Source organism: Heterodontus francisci, chromosome 8, assembly GCF_036365525.1.
Source record: "Heterodontus francisci isolate sHetFra1 chromosome 8, sHetFra1.hap1, whole genome shotgun sequence".
Classification (NCBI taxonomy): Eukaryota; Metazoa; Chordata; class Chondrichthyes; order Heterodontiformes; family Heterodontidae; genus Heterodontus; species Heterodontus francisci.
The window spans coordinates 76668619-76691999 of NC_090378.1; the positions used below are offsets into that span (position 1 = coordinate 76668619).

General features: G+C 43.7%; 1 protein-coding gene across 1 annotated transcript in view; it reads right to left on the reverse strand.

The window, feature by feature from the left end:
* Positions 1–23381, reverse strand: part of lamc1 (laminin, gamma 1) — a 295855-nt gene that overhangs the window by 18194 nt on the left and 254280 nt on the right. Inside the window, exons 15-23 of the mRNA XM_068037397.1 lie at positions 22966–23119; positions 15778–15920; positions 15490–15668; positions 12318–12474; positions 9882–10087; positions 5678–5757; positions 3768–3905; positions 2100–2244; positions 664–813 (exon numbers count right to left, since the gene is read on the reverse strand). Of these exons, the coding sequence (XP_067893498.1) occupies positions 664–813; positions 2100–2244; positions 3768–3905; positions 5678–5757; positions 9882–10087; positions 12318–12474; positions 15490–15668; positions 15778–15920; positions 22966–23119 (1352 nt within the window). The remainder of the gene's footprint in view (positions 1–663; positions 814–2099; positions 2245–3767; positions 3906–5677; positions 5758–9881; positions 10088–12317; positions 12475–15489; positions 15669–15777; positions 15921–22965; positions 23120–23381) is intronic.

Below are 23381 nucleotides of genomic sequence, written 5' to 3' on the forward strand. Positions count from 1 at the left end.
AAAACTCCAGGAAATTTCTATCACCAGTCCCAATAACCCTTTCTCACGCAATTTCATTCAATTCCCAATCCAGTCTATTATTTTCCCCAATACACCATGCCAGCTTATCTTTCTGATTAGCTATCTCAGCAGAACTTCATCAAAGTTTTCCTGCAAATTCAATACCCAGTACTTCTTCAAATAACAAATTACTCACACATGATCTGTGCTTCCTAAAACCATGTAGCGCTCTGTTTCTGCTGTCTTGTATAATGCTCTTAATTGATAGATCCACTTCTCTTCAAAGGAAACAGGTAAGAATTTGCTACCATCTACCTGAGATATAGGTCTTTCGTGAAATGCAGTCATTAAAATGTAAAGTGTTATATTCTCATCAGATCGCCTATCACTCCATATCCCAAGCCACGCATACCCTATTCCCGAGGCGAATCTCCACATATCATCCTTCTCACTCTCTCTTCCTCTTCTCCCAACCCTATACTTCAGCGCATTCTAACAAGTGGTACAAGAAAACTGAAAAAAAAAATTATTGGCGAGAAGCAAGGATGTGGAAATTAACATTCCATACATGAGGAGAATTTTGGAAGAAAATAAGCAAAGTACACAAACTTTGAGTTACATTTTCAATCGTATACAGCAACACATCTGGATCCTGCGTTTTACCTGCTGTTCGGTTTTTCCCTTTTCCAAAAGGCTTTTCACTTCAGTTTCCTTTGCTTTCAGGTCATCCCGCATATCATTATAATCCTTCAGCTTTCTGTCAATCACACCATCCAAATCTGCTGCATCCTTTATGATCTTTTCTGCTTCATTCTAACAGACAGAATGTTCTACATTTCAATTTCTGTTTACGCAGTACATATTTGTTCCCCCCAACACCACTCACCCCATAAAGTACAGTCTCCTCACTATCTGTGACTCCTCAGATACTGAAGTAGCCCATGTCAATATGCTGCAAGACCTGGACAACATCCAGGCTTGGGCTGATAAGTGGTAAGTAACATTTTTGCCACACAAGTGGCAGGCAATGACCATCTCAAACAAGAGAAAATCTAACCATCTCCCCTTGATGTTCAATGGCACACCATCTCTGAATCCTCCACCATCAATATCCTGGGGTTACCATTGACCAGAAACTGATTTGGAACAGCCACATAAATGCTGTGGCTACAAGAACAGGTCAGGGGCCGGGAATTCTGTAGCAAGTAACTCACCTCCTATTTCCCCAATGCCTGTCCACCATCTACAAGGTACAAGTCAGGAGTATGATGGAATACTCTCCACTTAACTGGATGAGTGCAGCTCCAACAACACTCAAGAAGCTCGACACCATCTAGGACAAAGCAGCCTGCTGAACTGGCGCCCCATCCACCACCTTCAACATTCACTCCCTCCACAACCAATGCACAGTGGCAGCAGTGTGTACCATCCACAAGATGCACTGCAGCAACTCACCAAGGCTCCTTAGATAGTACCTTCCAAACCTGCGACCTCTACCACCTAAAGGACAATGGCAGCAGATGCATGGGAGCACCACCACCTGCAAGTTCCGCTCCAAGCCACACCACATCCTGACTTGGAACAATATCGCCGTTCCTTCACTGTCGCTAGGTCAAAATCCTGGAACTCCCTTCCTAACAGCACTGTTGGTGTACCAACACCCCAACAACTGCAATGGTTCAAGGCGGCAGCTCACCACCACCTTCTCAAGCGCAATTAGGGATGGGCAATAAATGCTGGCCTAGCCAGCAACGCCCACCACATCCCCTGAACGAATAAAAAATAGCCTTTATGCAACACAATCTGCTACTATGAGTTACAGATTTACAAACTGAGGCGATTTATCCTCTAGATTCTCTGTCTCCATGCAATAACATGCTTATCCCACTCTGTCACTTCCTTTTAATGAGCATCTGAAAGGCTGGGGATGCCCTTAGTCAATATAATTTATAAGAGACAAACCAGTGCCCTTTCATTTCATGGTGGGCCACCATCAGGAAATTTACATATTCCCAAAAGTACTGTTCCGCCCCCAATTACAACCCACAAAGAACAATGTTTAACTAAGGGCATTATAGATGGTGCAGAAATCTAAATACCTCTAAAGCCTTGGTGTCCACAACAGGCAAGCTCGTTAGATTGGCATAGATCTGCAAGGCTTTGTTACCAGCTTCTTCTGCCTCATTGTTTACTTTGGTAGCTTGTTTTTCCAGCTCCCTGGACATATTTTTAGCTGCATCATACCTAGTTGAGAGTTTCAGATCAGTTAAAACACAACATGTAACTACAGGTAGAACAATTAATACCTCACTAAGCATTCTGACATACCATGACACACAGGCATTTTTGGACTCCCTTTATTAATAATGAGCCTGTTTAGAAACACCATCTATTAACAGCTCTTGCTGGAACACACTTATTTTGAAGGGTCCTATATAAGTTGGCTTTGTAAAATAGATTAGAAACACTTCAACGTCTGCACTGGTTACTGATTTACAATGTCTTTTAAAATTTCTTCCCCGCCAGCTACATTTTATTCTATTGCCAGAAAGGCAGAATTTCTACCTTTTCCATTGATGTAGTTCACCAAAAGATCAAACGTTAACCCAGTCCTGGTGTTTTTTTTCCCTTTGTGCCACTCCACCCCAACTCACTCAAGAGGATATTTGCAATCTGGAGAAAATCAACTAACAAAATGACATGGAATGTGTTGAGCAGGCAATAAAAGTAAAATACTGTCTCCAAAACCACATACTCTTTCAAGAAAAGGTGCTTCTCATTGGGGGACATTGCAAGGGGCAACTTCACAAATGACTACAGAAAAAAACAACACTATGTGTATTGTTCAAACACTTCACAGACTGTTAACAGAAGTATGGTCACTGAAAGAATACATGGCCTCTGCATTGGAACCAACTTCTGTTGGATGCATTTTCTAACGTGATAACCCTATAAGGAAAACAGGCTTGTTACCATTAGCCTCCTGTACTGTGATTATTTCAGCAGTTCCAAACCTTTTTGAGATCTCTCCATGCTTAGCAGTTAGCACTAACTTATAAATCGATTGCTTCTTTCTGGAGAGCTTTCCAACAAAAAAGCCGTCAACTTGCCATCCACAGTAGGTTTCTCAATGTTTAGGATGAAATAATTATTAGCAACTAGCCGGTAGGTTTGTAGGGAGTTGATTCTGATGTCTGGATCATGCACACACTCCAGTGCAGTGTACTCCCAACACTACAACCTCTGGGATTTCAAGGTGGGACTGGCTCATTGGCAAACTGGCACCTTTGTCATTTACATCCCAGAATCTCAACTTTAACACAATACGGATAGAAATTAGTTTTAATCATGGCCTCAAAGATATTACACAAAGACTCAGGCCACAAAGTTGTCTCCAATTATATTTTTCATTTACAAATGAAATTCTTTTGTCTAAATTTATGCCCAGATACTGTTTCTCAGGACTGATCATAGGGGCCATTAGGATCATTTACCTCATTTAGGAAGCATTAGGATAATTACACTCAATTTTTAATGTTACAATTGATAAGAGTCTGGGATTATAATCATCTCAGATGTCCTCCCTTATCCTCTCTCTCCCCAGCAGAATTTGCCCTCCAGAGTCTCTTCCCCTGGCATGTGCAGTTAGTTGTTTTAACTTATTTCTCTGATCATGAACTCACCATAAGTTCTTGATCCATTAACACCATAGATACCCTAATTCTCCCCACAATTCAGGTGTGGTTCATTTAAAATCGCCCACTTACTTTCTGTTTAAGTCGTCAATTGTGTTGGTGATTTCACTTTCTTCTGCTAGTGTTTTGCGCAGCAGTTCATAAGCTTTGGTGGAGGTGTCATTAGCATTCTTGGCTATCTGCTCAATATCATCTGCTTCATTCTCATGCCTGCAGGAATTGAAGGATATCTGTGTTAGTGAAATTTGTTCTGCCTCACAAGCTCATAGAAAGTTCACTTCACATGTTTGCATTGACATTCTAGTCTCATACCCCCACTTCTATTTTCACTCTTCAATGTCGTTTTTTGAGAAGATGTATAATGTTAGAAGCGCTATTTGGAGCTGCAAAATGCACCACTATATTGGTCACAAAATAGTGCTTTTATATTTGAAAAAAAATTCCCTGTCCAGTACTTCAAACTGACAGATGTTTACACAATGCATTTTCTTTTGAACAAATTCCTTTCTTCTCCATGAAGGATTTTCAAGTCCTTTTTCTTATTACAGGTGCCAACTTCAGCAAACACAATGCCACCACAATGAGAAATTCACGGTGTCTCCAATTTCCAACATTGGCTTGGGGCATTTTCTGTACGTTTTATATACTGCTGTCTCAAAAAAACACATGGTTTTAGAGTCCAATTTGCAATTTGGGTGCACAAGGCCCATACGCTGAATGTCAGTTTGACTTTGGATGATTAGCATCCATAAAAGACTGGTGTCTTGTGCAATTCAGATAGCAAAAATTTTGCACTAGTTTTTAAGAATGAACATCCTGCAGATTGTAAAAGTTTGTCCTCGGGATCTGCACACACACATAATTCAAAAACCTCGCCCACAATAAAACAAATTCCCAGTGGCAGAAAATGCTACTTTCACACAATTTTTCAGCAGTTTAATAAACTCCTGGCACTTATTTTACACACATATTGATGCTTTACAAACGCTTTCCATAGTGCTACATGAGAAAAACAGGAAAGCTAATTACAAAGTTCCAATTCATGCACAAAATCATTTGATAGTGTGAATTACTAATGTACTCATCAATGTTTAGCCAGGGTATTAGCAAATTAACAATTAACAGTTAACTGGATAGCCTTACTGGGAAAGACTACCAGACCATGGGGGCACAGGGTTTTGGGGTGGGGGGAAAAGAGAAAGATTTCTTCTTAAAATTCTTCCTCTTTATAAGATTTCCTTGTAAAGAATGTGTTTTAGTTTAGTTTAGAGATACAGCACTGAAACAGGCCCTTCAGCCCACCGAGTCTGTGCCGACCATCAACCACCCATTTATACTAATCCTACACTAATCCCATATTCCTACCACATCCCCACCTGTCCCTATATTTCCCTACCACCTACCTATACTAGGGGCAATTTATAATGGCCAATTAACCTATCAACCTGCAAGTCTTTGGCATGTGGGAGGAAACCAGAGCACCGGAGCACAGAGGGAATCTTCCCTGTTGGTCTATAAATTAGATTTAATAATACAATTTAAAAGTCAGCAGAAACAGGTTGTATAATATTCCATTTAAAATACTAGAGGAAAATCATGCATGCAGAGTTAGGTGTGGGAGATTAGCACTGGTAAAATAGATATCTTGCCCCTCTTATAATACTCTACTTTTATTTAGTATGCCACCTCAGGAACTGAATAAAGACTCCTTTACCGAGTCCAAATCTTACCCATAACCTCACAAAAATATCTCCTTAGTGCAGCAATTCTTTTGCAGTCATCTGACAAAAACAGACTATTTTAAAGGCAGTTTTAAGTTGCAGAACTGTGCTCATTTGAATTAGGGTGTGATTTTTGGTAAGAGAGCACAGACAAACATCAATCTCACCAGCTTGGTTGAATGGAAATCCAGGCTCCAGAGGTGAAAAACACAAGGTGCTTAGCTCACTGAGTTACCCAATGACTATGAATGAAAATCTTACCTTTCTGCAAGGTTACGAGCCTCTTCTGCTAGAAGTGTCATGTTATTTGGATCAGCACTGGAATCTGGAGTTGCTATTGACTGTAGGAAAGTAAAAAGAAACAACTTACAATCCAGGAATATTTCCTACACATTTAATAAAGTGCTATAGAGCCATTTTCTCATGGGACAGAAAAAATTGTGCATCCTCCCTTGGCAACTTCCACACCAAACAGATGATTTTGAAGTAGCATTGACAGGTATCTGGAGTGAGACGGTCATCAGGCATATGCTATAACGTCATTTAAATCTGCAGAAACTACACTACCTAGAATACCCAACCCATGGCCCCCTACAGAGAGAATGCTAAAGACTGTATGTGCTCATTTCCAGCAATTCTATGTGCATATTAACCCGTGCTGCACAGCTGATAGGAAGTTAACATCTGACCAAGAACTTCAGTAACACTCTTGGCTCCACATTAATCTGCTATCTAACAGCTAGTTGACAAAAGTGGAATCTATTCAGGAAGCTAACTGATCATTTGCCAACTTCGGTAGGTGGCTAGATGCAGTTAACAATCTACACAAAGAATAGTTAGATGCTTCTTAACAGATAAGAAAAGTTTAGGACTTTTTAGGGATTTTAGGAATTTTCAGAAAAATTCAGGAGGCCACTACCCGTATTTGGAAAATTGAAAGTTAGCACATTATATTTACCTTAGTTCCCATAGCTCAGTTAGACCAGCAAACTCAGAATTAGTCACAGAGTCATACAGCACAGAAACAGGCCCTTTGGCCCATCGTGTCTGTGCTGGCCATTAAGCACCTAACTATTCTAGTCCCATTTTCCAGCACTTGGCCCGTAACCTTGTAGGCTATGGCATTTCAAGTGCTCATCTAAATACTTCTTAAATGTTGTGAGGGTTCCTGCCTCTACCACGTCTTCAGGCAGTGCGTTCCAGATTCCAACCAACGTCTGGGTGAAAATTTTTTTTCCTCAAATCCCCTCTAAACCTCCTGCCCCTTACCTTAAATCTATGCCCCCTGGTTATTGACCCCTCCGCCATGGGAAAACGTTTCTTCCTATCTAATCTATCAATGCCCCTCGTAATTTTGTATACTGCAATCATATCTCCCCTCAGCCTTCTCTGCTCTAAGGAAAACAACCCCAGCCTTTTCAGTCTCTCTTCAGAGCTGAAATGCTCCAGCCCAGGCAACATCCTGGTGAATCTCCTCTGCACCCTCTCCAATGCAATCACATCCTTCCTATAGTGTGGTGACCAGAACTGTACACAGTACTCCAGCTGTGGCCTAACTAGCGTTTTATACAGCTCCATCATAACCTTCCTGCTCTTACATTCGATGCCTCGGCTAATAAAGGCAAGTATCCCATATGCTTTCCTAACCACCTTATCTACCTGTGCTGCTGCCTTCAGTGATCTATGGACAAGGACATCAAGGTCCCTCTGACCCTCTGTTCTTCCTCGGGTCCTACCACCCATTGTATATTCCCTTGCCTTGTTAGTCCTCCCAAAATGCATCACCTCACACTTCTCAGGATTAAATTCCATTTGCCACAGCTCTGCCCATCTTACCAGCCCATCTATATCGTCCTGTAATCTAAGGTTTTCCTCCTCACTATTTACGACACCACCAATTGTCATGCCGTTTACGACACCACCAATTGTCGTGTCCAACCCATTGGGTTGAACTTTGCCACGGAGGCAGAGGGTCTGGCTAATTCAGATGGTTGCACATCAGGCTGGCTTCCCGATGCTGTCCCGCCTTTGGGCATACTTCCCAGGAGCGGGCTGCCACAGGAATCGGCAACCCGCTCCAGAGGCAGGCAGTCAATTAGGCCAATTAAGGCCCCAATTAGGGGCCATTTTCAGAACTCCCCAGCATTTTCCTGGGGTCAACTCGGCCCCCTGCTGAGACGAAGCCAGCAGCAACTTGGAGGCAGCCTCCTGATGGCAGGTCGGAGGGTCCTTACTGCCTCCTCTCACTGGTCCAATGAATGAACTGCAAGTACGAAAAGGCCGCAGCCGTGGCCAAAATCATTCATGTGGAGGGGCTTCACTCCACACTAATGGCCTTAACAACTGTGGGTCTTTAATTTTAAATTTTCAGCAAGTTTCCAAGAGAGCCTCCATCTTGAGGTATACTTGCGCTCGCCTTCCTGTCTTAGCAGTGCTCACCTCCCCTGGTGCGGCTGCTGGCCGGTCAGTGCTGAAGGCACTCTGATTGGGCCTCCTGCCTTGGAACCCGCCTACTACCTTAATTGGATGATAAACATGGAGGCTGCCAATTAGAAGCCCGCCCCTCAAAGTTATGCCCTGACGACAAGCGCGAGCTCGGGACCCACATATGGTCTCAACACCCATGGGAAAATTTAGCCCATTATATGGGCTGGATTTTGTATTCCCGCCACCTGGCACGGAACATGGCAGCTGTCCCCCACCCCTCCCCCAAAAACAGCGGGCGGCCATTATACATATTCACAGAGGCCATCCCTCCCCCAATCATGTGGTGCAGGTGCTGGTGCCATTTTTAAAAGGCTGCCAGCTATGCAAATAGCACACCATAACAGAGTTCACCCTTCACGTCCCAACCCATCAGAGTGCAGAGTTCATCCCTTCCCCACTCCCCTACCCATCGGAGTGCAGAGCTCATCCCTTCCCCACTCCCCTACCCATCAAAATGCAGAATTCACCCCTGCCCCACTCCCATACCCATCAGAATGGGCACAGTGGCGCAGTGGTTAGCACCGCAGCCTCACAGCTCCAGGAACCCGGGTTCGATTCTGGGTACTGCCTGTGCAGAGTTTGCAAGTTCTCCCTGTGACCACCTGGGTTTTCGCCGGGTGCTCCGGTTTCCTCCCACAGCCAAAGACTTGCAGGTGATAGGTAAATTGGCCATTGTAAATTGCCCCTAGTGTAGGTAGGTGGTAGGGATTATGGGATTACGGCAGTGTTAGTATAAATAGGTGGTTGTTGATCGGCACAGACTCGGTGGGCCGAAGGGCCTGTTTCAGTGCTGTATCTCTAAATAAATAAAGAAAGAAAGAATGCAGAGTTCACCTCTTCCCCACCCCGCTACCCATCAGAATGCAGAGTTCACCTCTTCCCCACTCCCCTACCCACTCCCCTACCCATCAGAGTGCAGAGTTCACCCCTTCCCCACTCCCCTTCCCCACCCCGCTACCCATCAGAATGCAGAGTGTACCCCTTCCCCACCCCACTCCCCATCAGAATGCAGAGTTTACCCCTTCCCCACCCCACTCCCCATCAGAATGCAGAGTTTACCCCTTCCCCACCCCACTCCCCATCAGAATGCAGAGTTTACCCCTTCCCCACCCCACCAGAATACAGAGTTTACCCCTTCCCCACTCCCTTACCCATCAGAATGCAGAGTTTACCCCTTCCCCACTCCCTTACCCATCAGAATGCAGAGTTTACCCCTTCCCCACTCCCTTACCCATCAGAATGCAGAGTTTATCCCTTCCCCACTCCCACTACCCATCAGAATGCAGAGTTTACCCCTTCCCCACCACACTACCCATCAGAATGCAGAGTTTACCCTTTCCCCACTCCACTACCCATCAGGATGCAGAGTTTACCCCTTCCCCACCTCACTAACCATCAGAATGCAGAGTTTACCCCTTCCCCACCCCACTAACCATAAGAATGCAGAGTTTACCCCTTCCCCACTCCACTATCCATCAGAATGCAGAGTTTACCCCTTCCCCACCCCACTACCCATCAGAGTGCAGAGTTTACCCCTTCCCCACCCCACTAACCATCAGAATGCAGAGTTTACCCCTTCCCCACCCCACTACCCATCAGAATGCAGAGTTTACCCCTTCCCCACTCCCCTACCCATAAGAGTGCAGAGTTCACCCCTTCCCCACTCCCTTACCCATCAGAGTGCAGAGTTCACCCCTTCCCTCCCCCCCCGCACCCAGCAGAGTGCAGAGTTTACCCTTTCCACCGTGCCACCCACCATCCCCCCCACCCACCCGATCCATCAGAGTGCAGAGTTCACCCTTTCCCCACCTCGGTGGCAGCAGCTTTCCCTGGATGGGAAAGTGAAGGTTGTGAGTGCCGCACATCGCGCTGAGGATCAGTAACTGAAGGTAACATCGCAAAGCAATTGATCATTAGGTAATTATAAAGCTGTATTTGTCTAAATGTTATTCAAAGAGGTTTGCACAGAAACACCTACCACATTGCCCAAGGTTTCCTTGGCCTTTTCAAGCTCCCTCCGTGCATTTGAGATCACTTTCTCTGCATCCTGGATACGATTATTGGATCGTTCAGCCAACTCTTCAGTGTTATCTACTGTATCCTTTATATTTTGCAGACGCCCCCACTGGGTGGACAGAGTGTTATTAATTTCAGCCAAACGGTCCAGAAGACTTTTATCTACATCTGTTAAAAAGAAGTTACATAAAGTTTAGTGTTCATATTAGGGAAGATTTCACAATGGGGATGTATTTTCACACAGATGCATGAGTAAGTTTAGTATTGGCTGATAGGTAAATAGAAAAATGAGTATTGAGAAAATGTGGCACCATATCCTTATGAAATACTCAAGGCCAGTTAATGCGAGGTGATCTAATCTGAGGTAAACCGCAAATTCTCCATTGCAGAACCAGGGCAAAGAAAATACAAGAATGATATTCTCATGTGTAACTGCATAAACGTCATGGATATGACTGTTTGGGAAAGATAAATTACCAATTAAGTCATAACATTAGTTTGCATGACAGCCTTGTAGAAGCTAGCTTTGCTTCTATAGGTCCATCTGAAATTTCTGCAGTCAAATTGAACATTTTTGCTGTTGACCAATTTCAGCTTTCCTCACACCCATCAGCACACACAAACAGGCAGCCATGAGACACCCAATTTTCACAAGGCTGGCAGCCTTGAAATTGCCATGGTATCATGTTGCCATACGTGGGGCTGGATTTTACCAAGCCCACGACGTCGGGCTCCTTGGCAGGGGGGCCAGAAGATGGTTGTGGCAGATGCCCACCACAGAGGCCAGTGCCAGGAGGGTCAGGCCCGATCCTCCCAATGGCGATGAGGCTCTGTGGTAGCCCTCCCGCCTCCGACCGCTGGACAACAGGACCTGCATTTAAATATTTAAATTAATGAGATGAATAAATTTAAAATCAATCAACTTACCTTGAACCTTCCGGGCTTGCCACGATCTTCGGCGTGGCGGCCGGCACTCCTGTGCCTTCAATTCCCCGTCTGGGGAAAGCAGGCATGACACTAGTGGGGAGGGGGGAGGGGCTAAGGTTTTTACTGTGGGAGTGGGGGAAAGGGTCAAATAAACATCAGTGTAGGGGATGATGGGAAGGGGTGCACTTTCAACTTTGTACAGTCTGCAGCAGGTGAAACATCAGAATTCAAAGGTTAAGTGTTTTTTTTTTGGGGGGGGTGGCGGGGGAGAGGGCAAAAACTTACTGTAATTTTTATTGGGGGTTGGAAAGGGGCATTACAATTTAATTTTGTAAATTTTGGTGGGGGGGGGGGGGGGGGTACACTTTAAAAATTTAATTTTGCCGGCTGACCTTTAAAAATGGAGCCACGCTTGCGTATAGGCAGCTGGTGTCGGACAGCCCGCCCCCTCCACGTGATTGGAGGCAGTGGCGGGAGTGGGGGTCACCCCGGCCATTTAAATGAGCTGCTGCGTGGAGATTGCAGCAACTCTAAGGTGTGTGGGCTACCATTTTTTGAGCTTGCCATTGATGGCGGGCTCTTAAAATGCAGCCCATGGGGAGGAAAATAGCTGATGTCTGCAATTTCCTTCTGGAAACTCAAATCCACTCCCAAGGCTTTTCTGTGGCCCACCCAAGCTGTATAATCTTATATGGTTTGTTTTCCTGTGGTTTACTTTGCTATTTTCCTTCTATATTCCATGTTTTCTGTGCAATATATGGAAACCAAAATCTACTGAAATCGATCAGGAAATACATGAATAAAAAAAATCAATCCAATAAAAATAGGAATTAGAGAATTCCAATAAAATAAGTTTTTTTTTTAGCAATCAGAAATCTTCCTCATATCACGATTTATTTTCTTCCCTACCTGACTCCCCTGAATATCTTACTATTTGCTTCCCTTCTTTTGTCAAGTTACTAACCCAGATTGTCGAATTGTTCTGAATGCCAGCTGCCTTTCAGTACTTTGCCACAGCTACTGTTCTTCATTTGTGAACAGAAGCAATGCCAACAAATTAACCAAACATAATGGACATCAGCAAAGCTATATCCTATACTTACCCAATGCTCAGCAAAAACCTGGGGGCGGGGAAGGGGGAAAGAACACTGGGTAGTAGTTTGTGTATGGTTCGTAGAATTTTGCACTTGATGTATTCCTCTCATTTATAATTCTTCAAATCCTATTTGTTATTTCAGTACCTATTTTAACAGGAGTAACTTTGTGTTTAGGTGTTTACAAGAGTTCAGGGATGGTTAGATTCTTCACTAATAAGTTACATAAAGAACAAAGCTGCCACCTTGATTTTTAAATAGTAAGACAGTGCCAAAGATTTCAGTTAAGGAAATTGTAATAAGTCAAGTGGCAAAAAGCTAAGTGGAATTTTTAAGCATTCTATTATCAAGTCCAAGATGGCAGCTACAATGTATACCTCTCATGCTTTTAGCATCCCTCAGCAAGTCCATAATGGTTCTCTCAGCTTCCTTGAGTCTCTCTTCAAAGGCCTTGTCACTCACTGTGTCCTGGTTCGTTCCAAGGTTTGCAATTAGATCTTCCAAGTCCTTAAGCTTTTGCCTATGTTCGGTTACCTGAACACATGACACAGAATAAAAGATCCAGCAGGAAACCAACTAAGTCAATTGCTGCTCAGGCAATCTTATCTACTAACATACAATTACTCAGCCAATCACAAGAAGATAAACTAGCATGTCCCCCAGAACTCATTTTGGCAACTGAAGCCAAATATAGTACATCCTGGTGCAAGACTGAAAAGCAATGCATGTGTGCCCTTAGCTTCAAAATTGTTATTTAAGATTGAATCACTGATTAAAAGTATTACGTTCCTGAAAACAAGTTTATTTGCTTTTTAAAACACGGTTCTTCACTTCTCTTAAATCCTCTTCCTGGACTAGCTGGTTGAAACATGCAAGTACTAACCCACATGTGGCTGAACACTTATTGATGACACTATTCACACTGACTATAGATTATCATTGAAGATTACTGTATTTAAGTAAGTTTAATTTTGCTTAAAGTACTTTTCTTCCCTTACTATTAGGGGTAACACAAGTGTGAAGGCTGCTTTCATACTATCCAGTCATGTGAGGAAGCTTTTATTCCTCCGGTTTCCTGAAGATGCTGACTCATGCTTGGGTAGAGCACCAAATATAGATTTATCTAGACTTTGTAACTTTTAAGGAATATCAAAATCTGATGACAGCAAATTGATAATTACATAGATTTTAGAGCACAAATACAGGCCATTTAGCTAAACTGGTCTATACTGGTGTTTATGCTCCACACAAGCCTCCTCCTGCCCTACTTCATCTAACCCTACTAAGGATCCTTCTAATCTTTCTCCCTCATGTCCTTATCTAGCTACCCCTTAAACGCATCTATGCTACTTGCCTCAACTACTCCATCTGATGGCGAGTTTCACATTTTAACCACACTCTGGGTAAAGAAATTCCTCCCGAGTTCCTTACTGGATTTGTCAGTGACCCTTGGATTGGAATTTTACTCTTCCCTGCCAGTGGCAGGGCTGGGGTAGTGGTGGGCTTCCCATTTACCCTGAGAGACAATTGAGGCCCTTAAGAGACCAATTAATGGCCACTTAAGGGCCTCTTCCTGCAGTTGCAGGTATTTTACCAGCTTTGGATAGGCACCATGTCACCTGGGGAGCCACCCAGTAAAACCCACCAGCCTCCTTGCGGGGGGGGCGGGGGGGGGAGAGGGACCTCCTGATCGGGCACTTTGTGCCCCAAGGAGGGCTGCCCTAGCAGCACAAGCCACCCCTGCTGGAAGCCCCCCCAGCAGCTCCATCCCCGCCACCCCCCCCAAACCACCGGCACTCTGCCCATGCAATCGACATCCCTACCTGCTTGCCTGGGCCTGGCTGATTGGCCTGAAGGAGCCCTGACCCCACTTACCTTCTTCAGCCTCCATCGCTGGCTGGGTCAGGGGACTGCTGCACTGCTTCTGCTGGCACTGCTGGGACCAAAGAGCTGCCGGCCCTCTGATTGGCTGACCGCTCTTGGAGGTGGGACATCCTCCCTCAGAGGGGCGGATTAATTGCTTGAACCATGCAAAATAGCACTGTGGCTTCCAGAGCCGCGCAGGTGGGCTTGCTACCGACTTTCCAGCCAGTAGTAGGGGCCACCGGCTCCTCGTTAACTCCTGGCATTAGCTTTGGACTCCCCACAAGTGGAATTAGTACAAGGCCTTAGTTGGATTGCAGTTGAGCATCATGTAATCTTGGGAAGCCGATTATGGAACAGAAAATGTGCAGAATAGATTCATTGGGATGTTATATAGCTGAAGCACAACAGTTATTATGAGAGACTTTAGAAAGCAGAGCTTTTCACTTGAGTTGTAAAGATAATTTGCCCAGATTTGGCTGTGGTATTGATGACGTAACTGGCAGCGTTTGCCCTCATTATACCACTGAAACTGACAGTGACTTCTGGAGTCCACACATGGACAGAATATCACTGAAATCCAGAAGGTGCTGTCAGTGATTTTACACTTTGAGAAAGTGCATTGTTGAAGCATCCCCAGAGTGCAATCAAATGGAAAATCAATTGAGTTAACAAGAATTTCTATTTTCGTGCCATTAGTCTCGCTGCAGAAACGCTTGAAAAGGTTGCACTTTGTTGACTGAGGTATAACTGGGTTTTTAAGGGTATGCTAACTTCATAATTACTGCTAAACACCTTCCCTGGCCCTGAGAAGCAAACTTTATATTTGTGGAATGTCATTTCACATTTAAATTTTTTTTTAAATTATTTTAGCTTCCTAGTCCAATCATAATCATTTATTTTGCTATCTGAAAATTTAAGCTGAAAATGAGGGATATTAAGTGCCTTTAACTTTCTGGTTTGCTGAATACTTCAATGTCATTGGTTTCTTACCTGCCTGCTGACATCACTGCTGCTGCACACTAAGACTTGACTTGGCATAAGATTTAAACTGCTGTCAGGAAAGGGAAAGACAGCACCATTGCTTCGCTGCTTACCAAGATCTGAGCCTATGAGTGACCTGATCAAGATCTTCAGGATTATGAAAAGTTAACATGAAGGTAAATGATGATAGTTGTTCCCATAGGTAGCAGAACAGTAACAATAGGGCTACAAATTTATGATGATCAGAAAGTGAAATAGTGGAGCCCTTAGCACAGAATGTATGGCTGGAATTTGGCAATCTGTCACAATCTGTTGTTGAAGCAGAAGGTGTAAATTCATCTGAAAGGAAATTAAATAGTTACATAACAAAAAAGATTATTAAAGGATAAAGGAAGCAAGCAGGAAAGTGAGATTGGTATCAAGTGAAGAAAAAAATCCAGCATAGATTTGATGGGATGGAACATTTCACGGATCTAGATTCTGGCCGCCATTAGGTATCTTGTTTACGTAGTCACGTCTTCACGTGCAAGCTGAGAGGGTAAGTGCCACTAGAGCTATTAGATGAGGGTTTTACCACTGAACCTGATCTTACCGTCACCCAACATTCGCAGACTCTCACTTTCAAGTAGCCCCAGCATCGGAAGGATCAAATGAAGTACTGTGTACAATATAACTACAAAATACAGGAATGAGATTTCCTACCTTATCTTTTACTAGCCTGTAACAGGTAGGACACTCCTGGCAGCCAGGTCTCGTCCGATTGTAGAAATAGTTTTCTTCGCACTGGTCACAATGTGTACCCACAAACCCTTCCTTACAATCACACTTTCCATCTTCCTTGCACTGTAGAGATCGAGAGCCTTGACGGTCACAGTCACAGGCTGCAGAAATAGATACACTCCTTATGCATTTGTTTTTTTTTTAGAAATTGATGAGGCAATAATTTAGATATTTTTTTTGAAAAGTATTGTTTTTAGTCGTTTAGCTTACGTTTGCATCCATCCTGGCCAAATCCAAAGTGATATGGTTCACACATGTCACACTGCCGACCAACAACACCAGGTTGGCATTCACATTGTCCATTCTGGGTATCACACTGACCATCAACAGAACCGATGGGATTACAGTCACACCTGGGAGCAAATAATCAGTGAATTCAAATCAATGACCATTTTGTACTGTGAAGAATAATGTTAACTATTGGACCACAAGATTAAAAGGTTAATTAGTTAACACAAGGTCCCATCATATACTACAAAGGGGTCGGTACAGTTTATGCAAATAGTAAACACATTATACCAGAAATGATTACCTCGCAAACATTTTTTATATTTCCTGGAGTTAATGACACACTTAAGACTTGGAAGCACATTGAAGGGAGTGGGAGAAATATATTGTGCAGTGATGTTAAACCCACATTGTAATTGCATCACTATAACATTTAAAAATTAATATTTGTATCCAATCTGTGGTACAAGTAGAATACATAATGAAGAGTTATAGAATAGAATTATCCCATGAGCCATGAAATATAACTCAACAGTGACAGTCAAAAACGAGTTCCCAGGTTAACCTGCTAGTGGACTACAAACAAAATATTGGAATACAGTGGCCAAGTCAAAATCTATGTTCAGGATTTTTAACTAGTGTTTTAGGAATTAAAGACCGAGTCCTGCCACTATTGTTCCTCTGAAATGAGTGTTAGAGTTTACTATTGCAGAGTTTAAACAATTTTTCATATACAGTAATGGTTTAATGGAAATTATTGGCCTGAATTTTGCAGTCGGCAGTGAAGGAACGAACAGCACTCCCTATTCATTACGCGTACAGCTGCCCAGGTGCCTGATCCAGCACAGTGCCCTTGACAGAGGATCTGTGGCATGGGTAAGCAGGGCCAGCAACAGTGTGACGCTGCAACCAGATTGAAGAAGCCTAAGAGACATTTGGTCTAAACCAGGAAGTATAAGTTGGAATATTTCATTGTAAAATCATGTACAGGAAGCAAAATAAAGTGAAGGAAAGGAAGATGGGATTGAGAGAGAGAGAGAGAGAGAGAGAGAGAAGACAAAGAAAAAATCTTTATAAAAACTCAGTAATTAAATTCTGAAGGATGAAAATCCAAATTTGTAAAATTAAATTTTCAGGGCCAGAGATGTTGTTTGACAGTAATTAATACTTAGTTCACTGTTTAAAAATTCAGTTACATCAGAATGCACTAGCCTCAACTTATTTTTGGCATGTTTAGTGGGTAATCGGTAAGTACTGCAACTTCAGACCCTTACACTGATTTCAATGCCATGTCTCTTGACAAGGTACCAGTGTAATACAACTGGGTAAGTGAGTTTACAACTTATATAAACTTACCTTTTTGTTTTGGCAGTTTCTTTTTGCAGCGGCGACAGGGAGAGCGTGGTGGCAGCTGGGTAAGTGAGTCCTATATATTTGGGCAGAGGCTGAACCCGAGACACTACACCTGTAGTGTCTCCCACCCGCCCTCCTCCTCTAATCAAAAAAAAAAGGACTCGGTGGTGTGCAGATAAGGTAAGGCTTTTGCTATTTTTTTTTTTCGTGTGATTGGTAAAAACTTTTCGTTCCTTTTTCATTTATCTAAATTAAGACTAAGTTAAGCTTAAGATTAAAAATGGCAGGAGATCTCAGACCCGTGTTATGCTCCTCTTGCTCAATGTGGGAGCTCAGGGACACGGCTGATGTCCCCGACTCCTTCACGTGCTGGAAGTGTGTCCAGCTGCAGCTCTTGTTAGACCACATGACGGCTCTGGAGCTGCAGATGGACTCACTTTGGAGCATCCGCGATGCTGAGGAGGTAATGGATAGCACGTTTAACGAATTGGTCACACCGCAGATTAGGATTGCTGAGGGAGAAAGGGAATGGGTGATCAAAAGGCAGAGAAAGAGCAGGAAGGCAGTGCAGGTGTCCCCTGCGGTCATCTCCCTCCAAAACAGGTATACCGTTTTGGATACTGTTGAGGGAGATGGCTCACCAGGGGAAGGCAGCAGTAGCCAGGTTCATGGCACCGTGGCTGGCTCTGCTGTTCGGAAGGGCGGGAATAAGAGTGGAAGGGCTATAGTCATTGGGGATTCGATTGTAAGGAAGTAGATAGGCGGTTCTGTGTTCGAAAACGAGACTCCTGAATGCAATGTTGCCTCCCAGGTGCATGGGTCAGGGATGTCTCAGATCGGCTGCAGAACATTCTGAAAGGGGAGGGTGAACAGCCAGTTGTCGTTGTGCACATAGGCACCAATGATATAGGTAAAAAGCGGGATGAGGTCCTACAAGCAGAATTTAGGGAGTTAGGAGCCAAGTTAAAAAGTAGGACCTCAGAGGTAGTAATCTCAGGATTGCTACCAGTGCCACGTGATACAGTAGAAATGAAAGAATAGTCAAGATGAATGCGTGGCTTGAGAGATGGTGCAGGAGGGAGGGGTTCAGATTTTTGGGACATTGGGACCGGTTCTGGGGGAGGTGGGACTATTACAAATTGGACAGTCTACACCTGGGCCGGACTGGAACCAATGTCCTTGGGGGTGCTTTTGCTAACGCTGTTGGGGAGGGTTTAAACTAATGTGGCAGGGGGATGGGAACCAAATGAGGAGGTCAGTGGACAGTAAGGAGGTAGTAACTAAAGCCTGTAAGGAACTAGATAATGAAGTCAGCGTGACTAAGGGAAAGAGTAGACAGGGAGCAGATGATGAACGCAAAGGGACTGGTGGTCTGAGGTGCATTTGTTTTAATGCAAGAAGTGTAGTAGGTAAGGCAGATGAACTTAGGGCTTGGATTAGTACCTGGGAGTATGATGTTATTGCTATTACTGAGACTTGGTTGAGGGAAAGGCATGATTGGCAACTAAATATCCCAGGATATCGATGCTTCAGGCGGGATAGAGAGGGAGGTAAAAGGGGTGGAGGAGCTGCATTACTGGTCAAAGAGGATATCACAGCTGTGCTGAAGGAGGGCACTATGGAGGACTCCAGCAGTGAGGCAATATGGGCAGAACTCAGAAATAGGAAGGGTGCGGTAACAATGTTGGGGCTGTACTACAGGCCTCCCAACAGCAAGCGTGAGATAGAGGTACAAATATGTAAACAGATTATGGAAAGATGTAGGAGCAACAGGGTGGTGGTGATAGGAGATTTTAATTTTCCCAACATTGACTGGGATTCACTTAGTGTTAGAGGTCTAGATGGAGCAGAATTTGTAAGGAGCATCCAGGAGGGTTTTCCAGAGCAGTATGTAAATAGTCCAACTCAGGAAGGGGCCATACTGGACCTGGTGTTGGGGAATGAGCCCGGCCAGGTGGTTGAAGTTTCAGTAGGGGACTACTTTGGGAATAGTGATCACAATTCCGTAAGTTTTAGAATACTCATGGACAAAGACGAGAGTGGTCCTAAAGGAAGAGTGCTAAATTGGGGGAAGGCCAACTATACCAAAATTCGGCAGGAGCTGGGGAATATAGATTGGGAGCAGCTGTTTGAAGGTAAATCCACATTTGATATGTGGAAGGCTTTTAAAGAGAGGTTGATTAGCGTGCAGGAGAGACATGTTCCTGTGAAAATGAGGGATAGAAATGGCAAGATTAGGGAACCATGGATGACAGGTGAAATTGTGAGACTAGCTAAGAGGAAAAAGGAAGCATACATAAGGTCTAGGAGGCTGAAGAAAGACGAAGCTTTGAAAGAATATCGGGAATGTAGGACCAATCTGAAACGAGGAATTAAGAGGGCTAAAAGGGGTCATGAAATATCTTTAGCCAACAGGGTTAAGGAAAATCCCAAAGCCTTTTATTCATATATAAGGAGCAAGAGGGTAACTAGAGAAAGGATTGGCCCACTCAAGGACAAAGGAGGAAAGTTATGCGTGGAGTCAGAGAAAATGGGTGTGATTCTAAACGAGTACTTTGCATCAGTATTCACCGAGGAGAGGGACATGACGGATGTTGAGGTTAGGGACAGATGTTTCATTACTCTAGGTCAAGTCGGCATAAGGAGGGAGGAAGTGTTGGGTATTCTAAAAGGCATTAAGGTGGACAAGTCCCCAGGTCCGGATGGGATCTATCCCAGGATACTGAGGGAAGCGAGAGAGGAAACAGCTGGGGCCTTAACAGATATATTTGCAGCATCCTTAAACATGGGTGAGGTCCCGGAGGACTGGAGAATTGCTAATGTTGTCCCCTTGTTTAAGAAGGGTAGCAGGGATAATCCAGGTAATTATAGACCGGTGAGCCTGACGTCAGTGGTAGGGAAGCTGCTGGAGAAGATACTGAGGGATAGGATCTATTCCCATTTGGAAGAAAATGGGCTTATCAGTGATAAGCAACATGGTTTTGTGCAGGGAAGGTCATGTCTTACCAACTTAATAGAATTCTTTGAGGAAGTGACAAAGTTGATTGATGAGGGAAGGGCTGTAGATGTCATATACATGGACTTCAGTAAGGCGTTTGATAAGGTTCCCCATGGTAGGCTGATGGAGAAAGTGAAGTCGCATGGGGTCCAGGGTGTACTAGCTAGATGGATAAAGAACTGGCTGGGCAACAGGAGACAGAGAGTAGCAGCGGAAGGGAGTTTCTCAAAATGGAGACGTGTGACCAGTGGTGTTCCACAGGGATCCGTGCTGGGACCACTGTTGTTTGTGATATACATAAATGATTTGGAGGAAAGTATAGGTGGTCTGATTCGCAAGTTTGCAGACGACACTAAGATTGGTGGAGTAGCAGATAGTGAAGGGGACTGTCAGAGAATACAGCAGAATATAGATAGATTGGCAAGTTGGGCAGAGAAATGGCAGATGGAGTTCAATCAGGGCAAATGCGAGGTGATGCATTTTGGAAGATCCAATTCAAGAGTGAACTATACAGTAAATGGAAAAGTCCTGGGGAAAATTGATGTACAGAGAGATTTGGGTGTTCAGGTCCATTGTTCCCTGAAGGTGGCAACGCAGGTCAATAGAGTGGTCAAGAAGGCATACGGCATGCTTTCCTTCATCGGACGGGGTATTGAGTACAAGGGTAGACAGGTCATGTTACAGTTGTATAAGACTTTGGTTCGGCCACATTTGGAATACTGCGTGCCGTTCTGGTCGCCACATTACCAAAAGGATGTAGATGCTTTGCAGAGGAAGTTCACCAGGATGTTGCCTGGTATGGAGGGCGCTAGCTATGAAGAGAGGTTGAGCAGATTAGGATTATTTTCATTAGAAAGACAGAGGTTGAGGGGGGACCTGATTGAGGTGTACAAAATCATGAGAGGTATAGACAGGGTGGATAGCAAGAAGCTTTTTCCCCCAGAGGTGGGGGGTTCAATTACTGGGGGTCACGAGTTTAAAGTGAGAGGGGAAAAGTTTAGGGGGGATATGCGTGGAAAGTTCTTTACGCAGAGGGTGGTGGGTGCCTGGAACGCGTTGCCAGCGGAGGTGGTAAACGCGGGCACGATAGCGTCTTTTAAGATGTATCTAGACAGATACATGAGTGGGCAGGAAGCAAAGAGATACAGACCCTTAGAAAATAGGCGACCTGTTTAGATAGAGGATCTGGATCGGTGCAGGCTTGGAGGGCCGAAGGGTCTGTTCCTGTGCTGTAATTTTCTTTGTTCTTTGTTATGGAGGTGCAGGAAAGATCAGACAGCAACTTGCAGATATCCCTATTTTACTGCGCATCTGTGGACTCTGGAAGCTGCTGTCCAATTTACTCCACAATAATGATGAGTGCTGACAGCCTCACCAATATTCTTAAAATGCTAAATTTGGGCCAATATTGTTAGTTTTGAAAGTAGACATTTTACAGAGCTTTACAAAGATTGAGCAATGTCAATTATGTGCTAATGGCTTCAGCGTGAAATCTATAATTAAACAGCTTTATTTCTTACTACATGAAAGAAAAACGATTTTCTTTTTCAATATTCCTGAATCCATGTGGTTTTTCCATTCAGAACTTCAGCATGTGCACCACCTTACCAAACACCTATTTTATAGTTTCTTCACTCAACACACTAATAGGATCGGCAGAGAGTGAATTTGGGAGAGAGTACAGAGTTGTCTTTAAACTGCTGCAATCACATATTTGTTCTGCAGAATCTACAGCTGTTTCAAATCAGATCAAACTGCAGTCAATTTACTGACTTATACCAAAATATTCTGCCTCCGATGTCAACCTCCTTCCAATCTCTGCTGCACAGCTGCCGCCAAGCCAAGAATTCAAGCAGGACAATAAAACTAAAGCTTTTATTTCCACAAGGTAAAATGGAAGGAATGTTGTGTGGAGGGAACTTTATATTCAACCTAGGAATTACAAATCTCGATGTTGGTTGCTCAAAGTAGAAAACTGTTCTGTTCACTCATACTTGCGTCTCTCTTTTTGAGAAACAAAAAGTAGGCGGTTTCTCCCTTGTATTATCTGCATTCCCTTGTCCATTTTGTTATCTGTATCTCACACTCAACCATTCTTTCCTGTCCTTTCTATAATTTGCCATATTTCATGCCTGTAGCTTCCACAGACATCTTTCCTGTACAGCCACTCACAATTTTGTTCAAGATTATTTTGTTCACAGCCCTTCTAGTATTACTGAACGATTTATTGATTTTGCACTCTACATGATTTGCATGAATACGAAAGGGACAGGGCAACAACAGTTCAAGAGAAAAATGCAGCAGCAGTCAGAGATAGCAGTAATTTTCTGATGGCTGAATGCTTCATCTGATTGTTATTTTTCACAGGAAACCAGCAGCCTCCGATGTAATTCGTATCCTGTAATTCCTTGTGTGTTCTCCAACTAGACATACAAACAAGGCTCAAATATTTCCCTCCCTAGCCCATAAACAGAGTGAAAACCAGCTTTGACTGCACCTGAAAGGTCAATTTTGGGAAGCATTCATCCCAACTACAACTTTATCCCACTACGTATTTGGTTACACAAATAAATTGTATTTGATCTGCTTATGCAAAACAGGTGGGAACTGGATGTCTAAAATGTCTAACACAGGAATTTATGCTCTTAACTTCATTTTACAAAAAGGTTTCTCTCTCTCATGTTCTCAAGACAGCAAGGTTCCCTTCAATCCAACACTGTGGTCAAGAGTGGCTTGTTCCCTGGATTTCTCAGTGAAATGAGTTAACAAATGGCTGCAGAAAGAAAACCATTATATTCAAATTCCTCTACTTGACTTACCTCTGACAGCCTTGGCCACTAAGAAGATTGTAGAAGCCTGGCTCACACTGACTACAGTCTCTGCCTCTGACATGACTCAAGCACTCGCATAGACCGGTGACCTGGTTGCAGTACCTTTGCTGATCCACAGTGCCATAAGGAGAACAGTTACAAGCTGCAAAAGAAAATAAATGCATTATATACTTAGTTTGAAGAAAAAGTTCTCGGGTAGGGCAGGGTGGGAAGACGATGAGGGTAGGGTGGATATAAAGCAAGGAAGATCATTTTTATATTTTCTTCTCATATTATTCCCTAGTAAAGAATGCAGGCAAGGCACGCACTCTCACTCGCTGGGATTTGTATGATTTCTGCCGAGAAGGACCAGTCCAAAAGAAAAAACAATGAAAGATATCGGGAAGGAGTTTTAACTCAGCTGC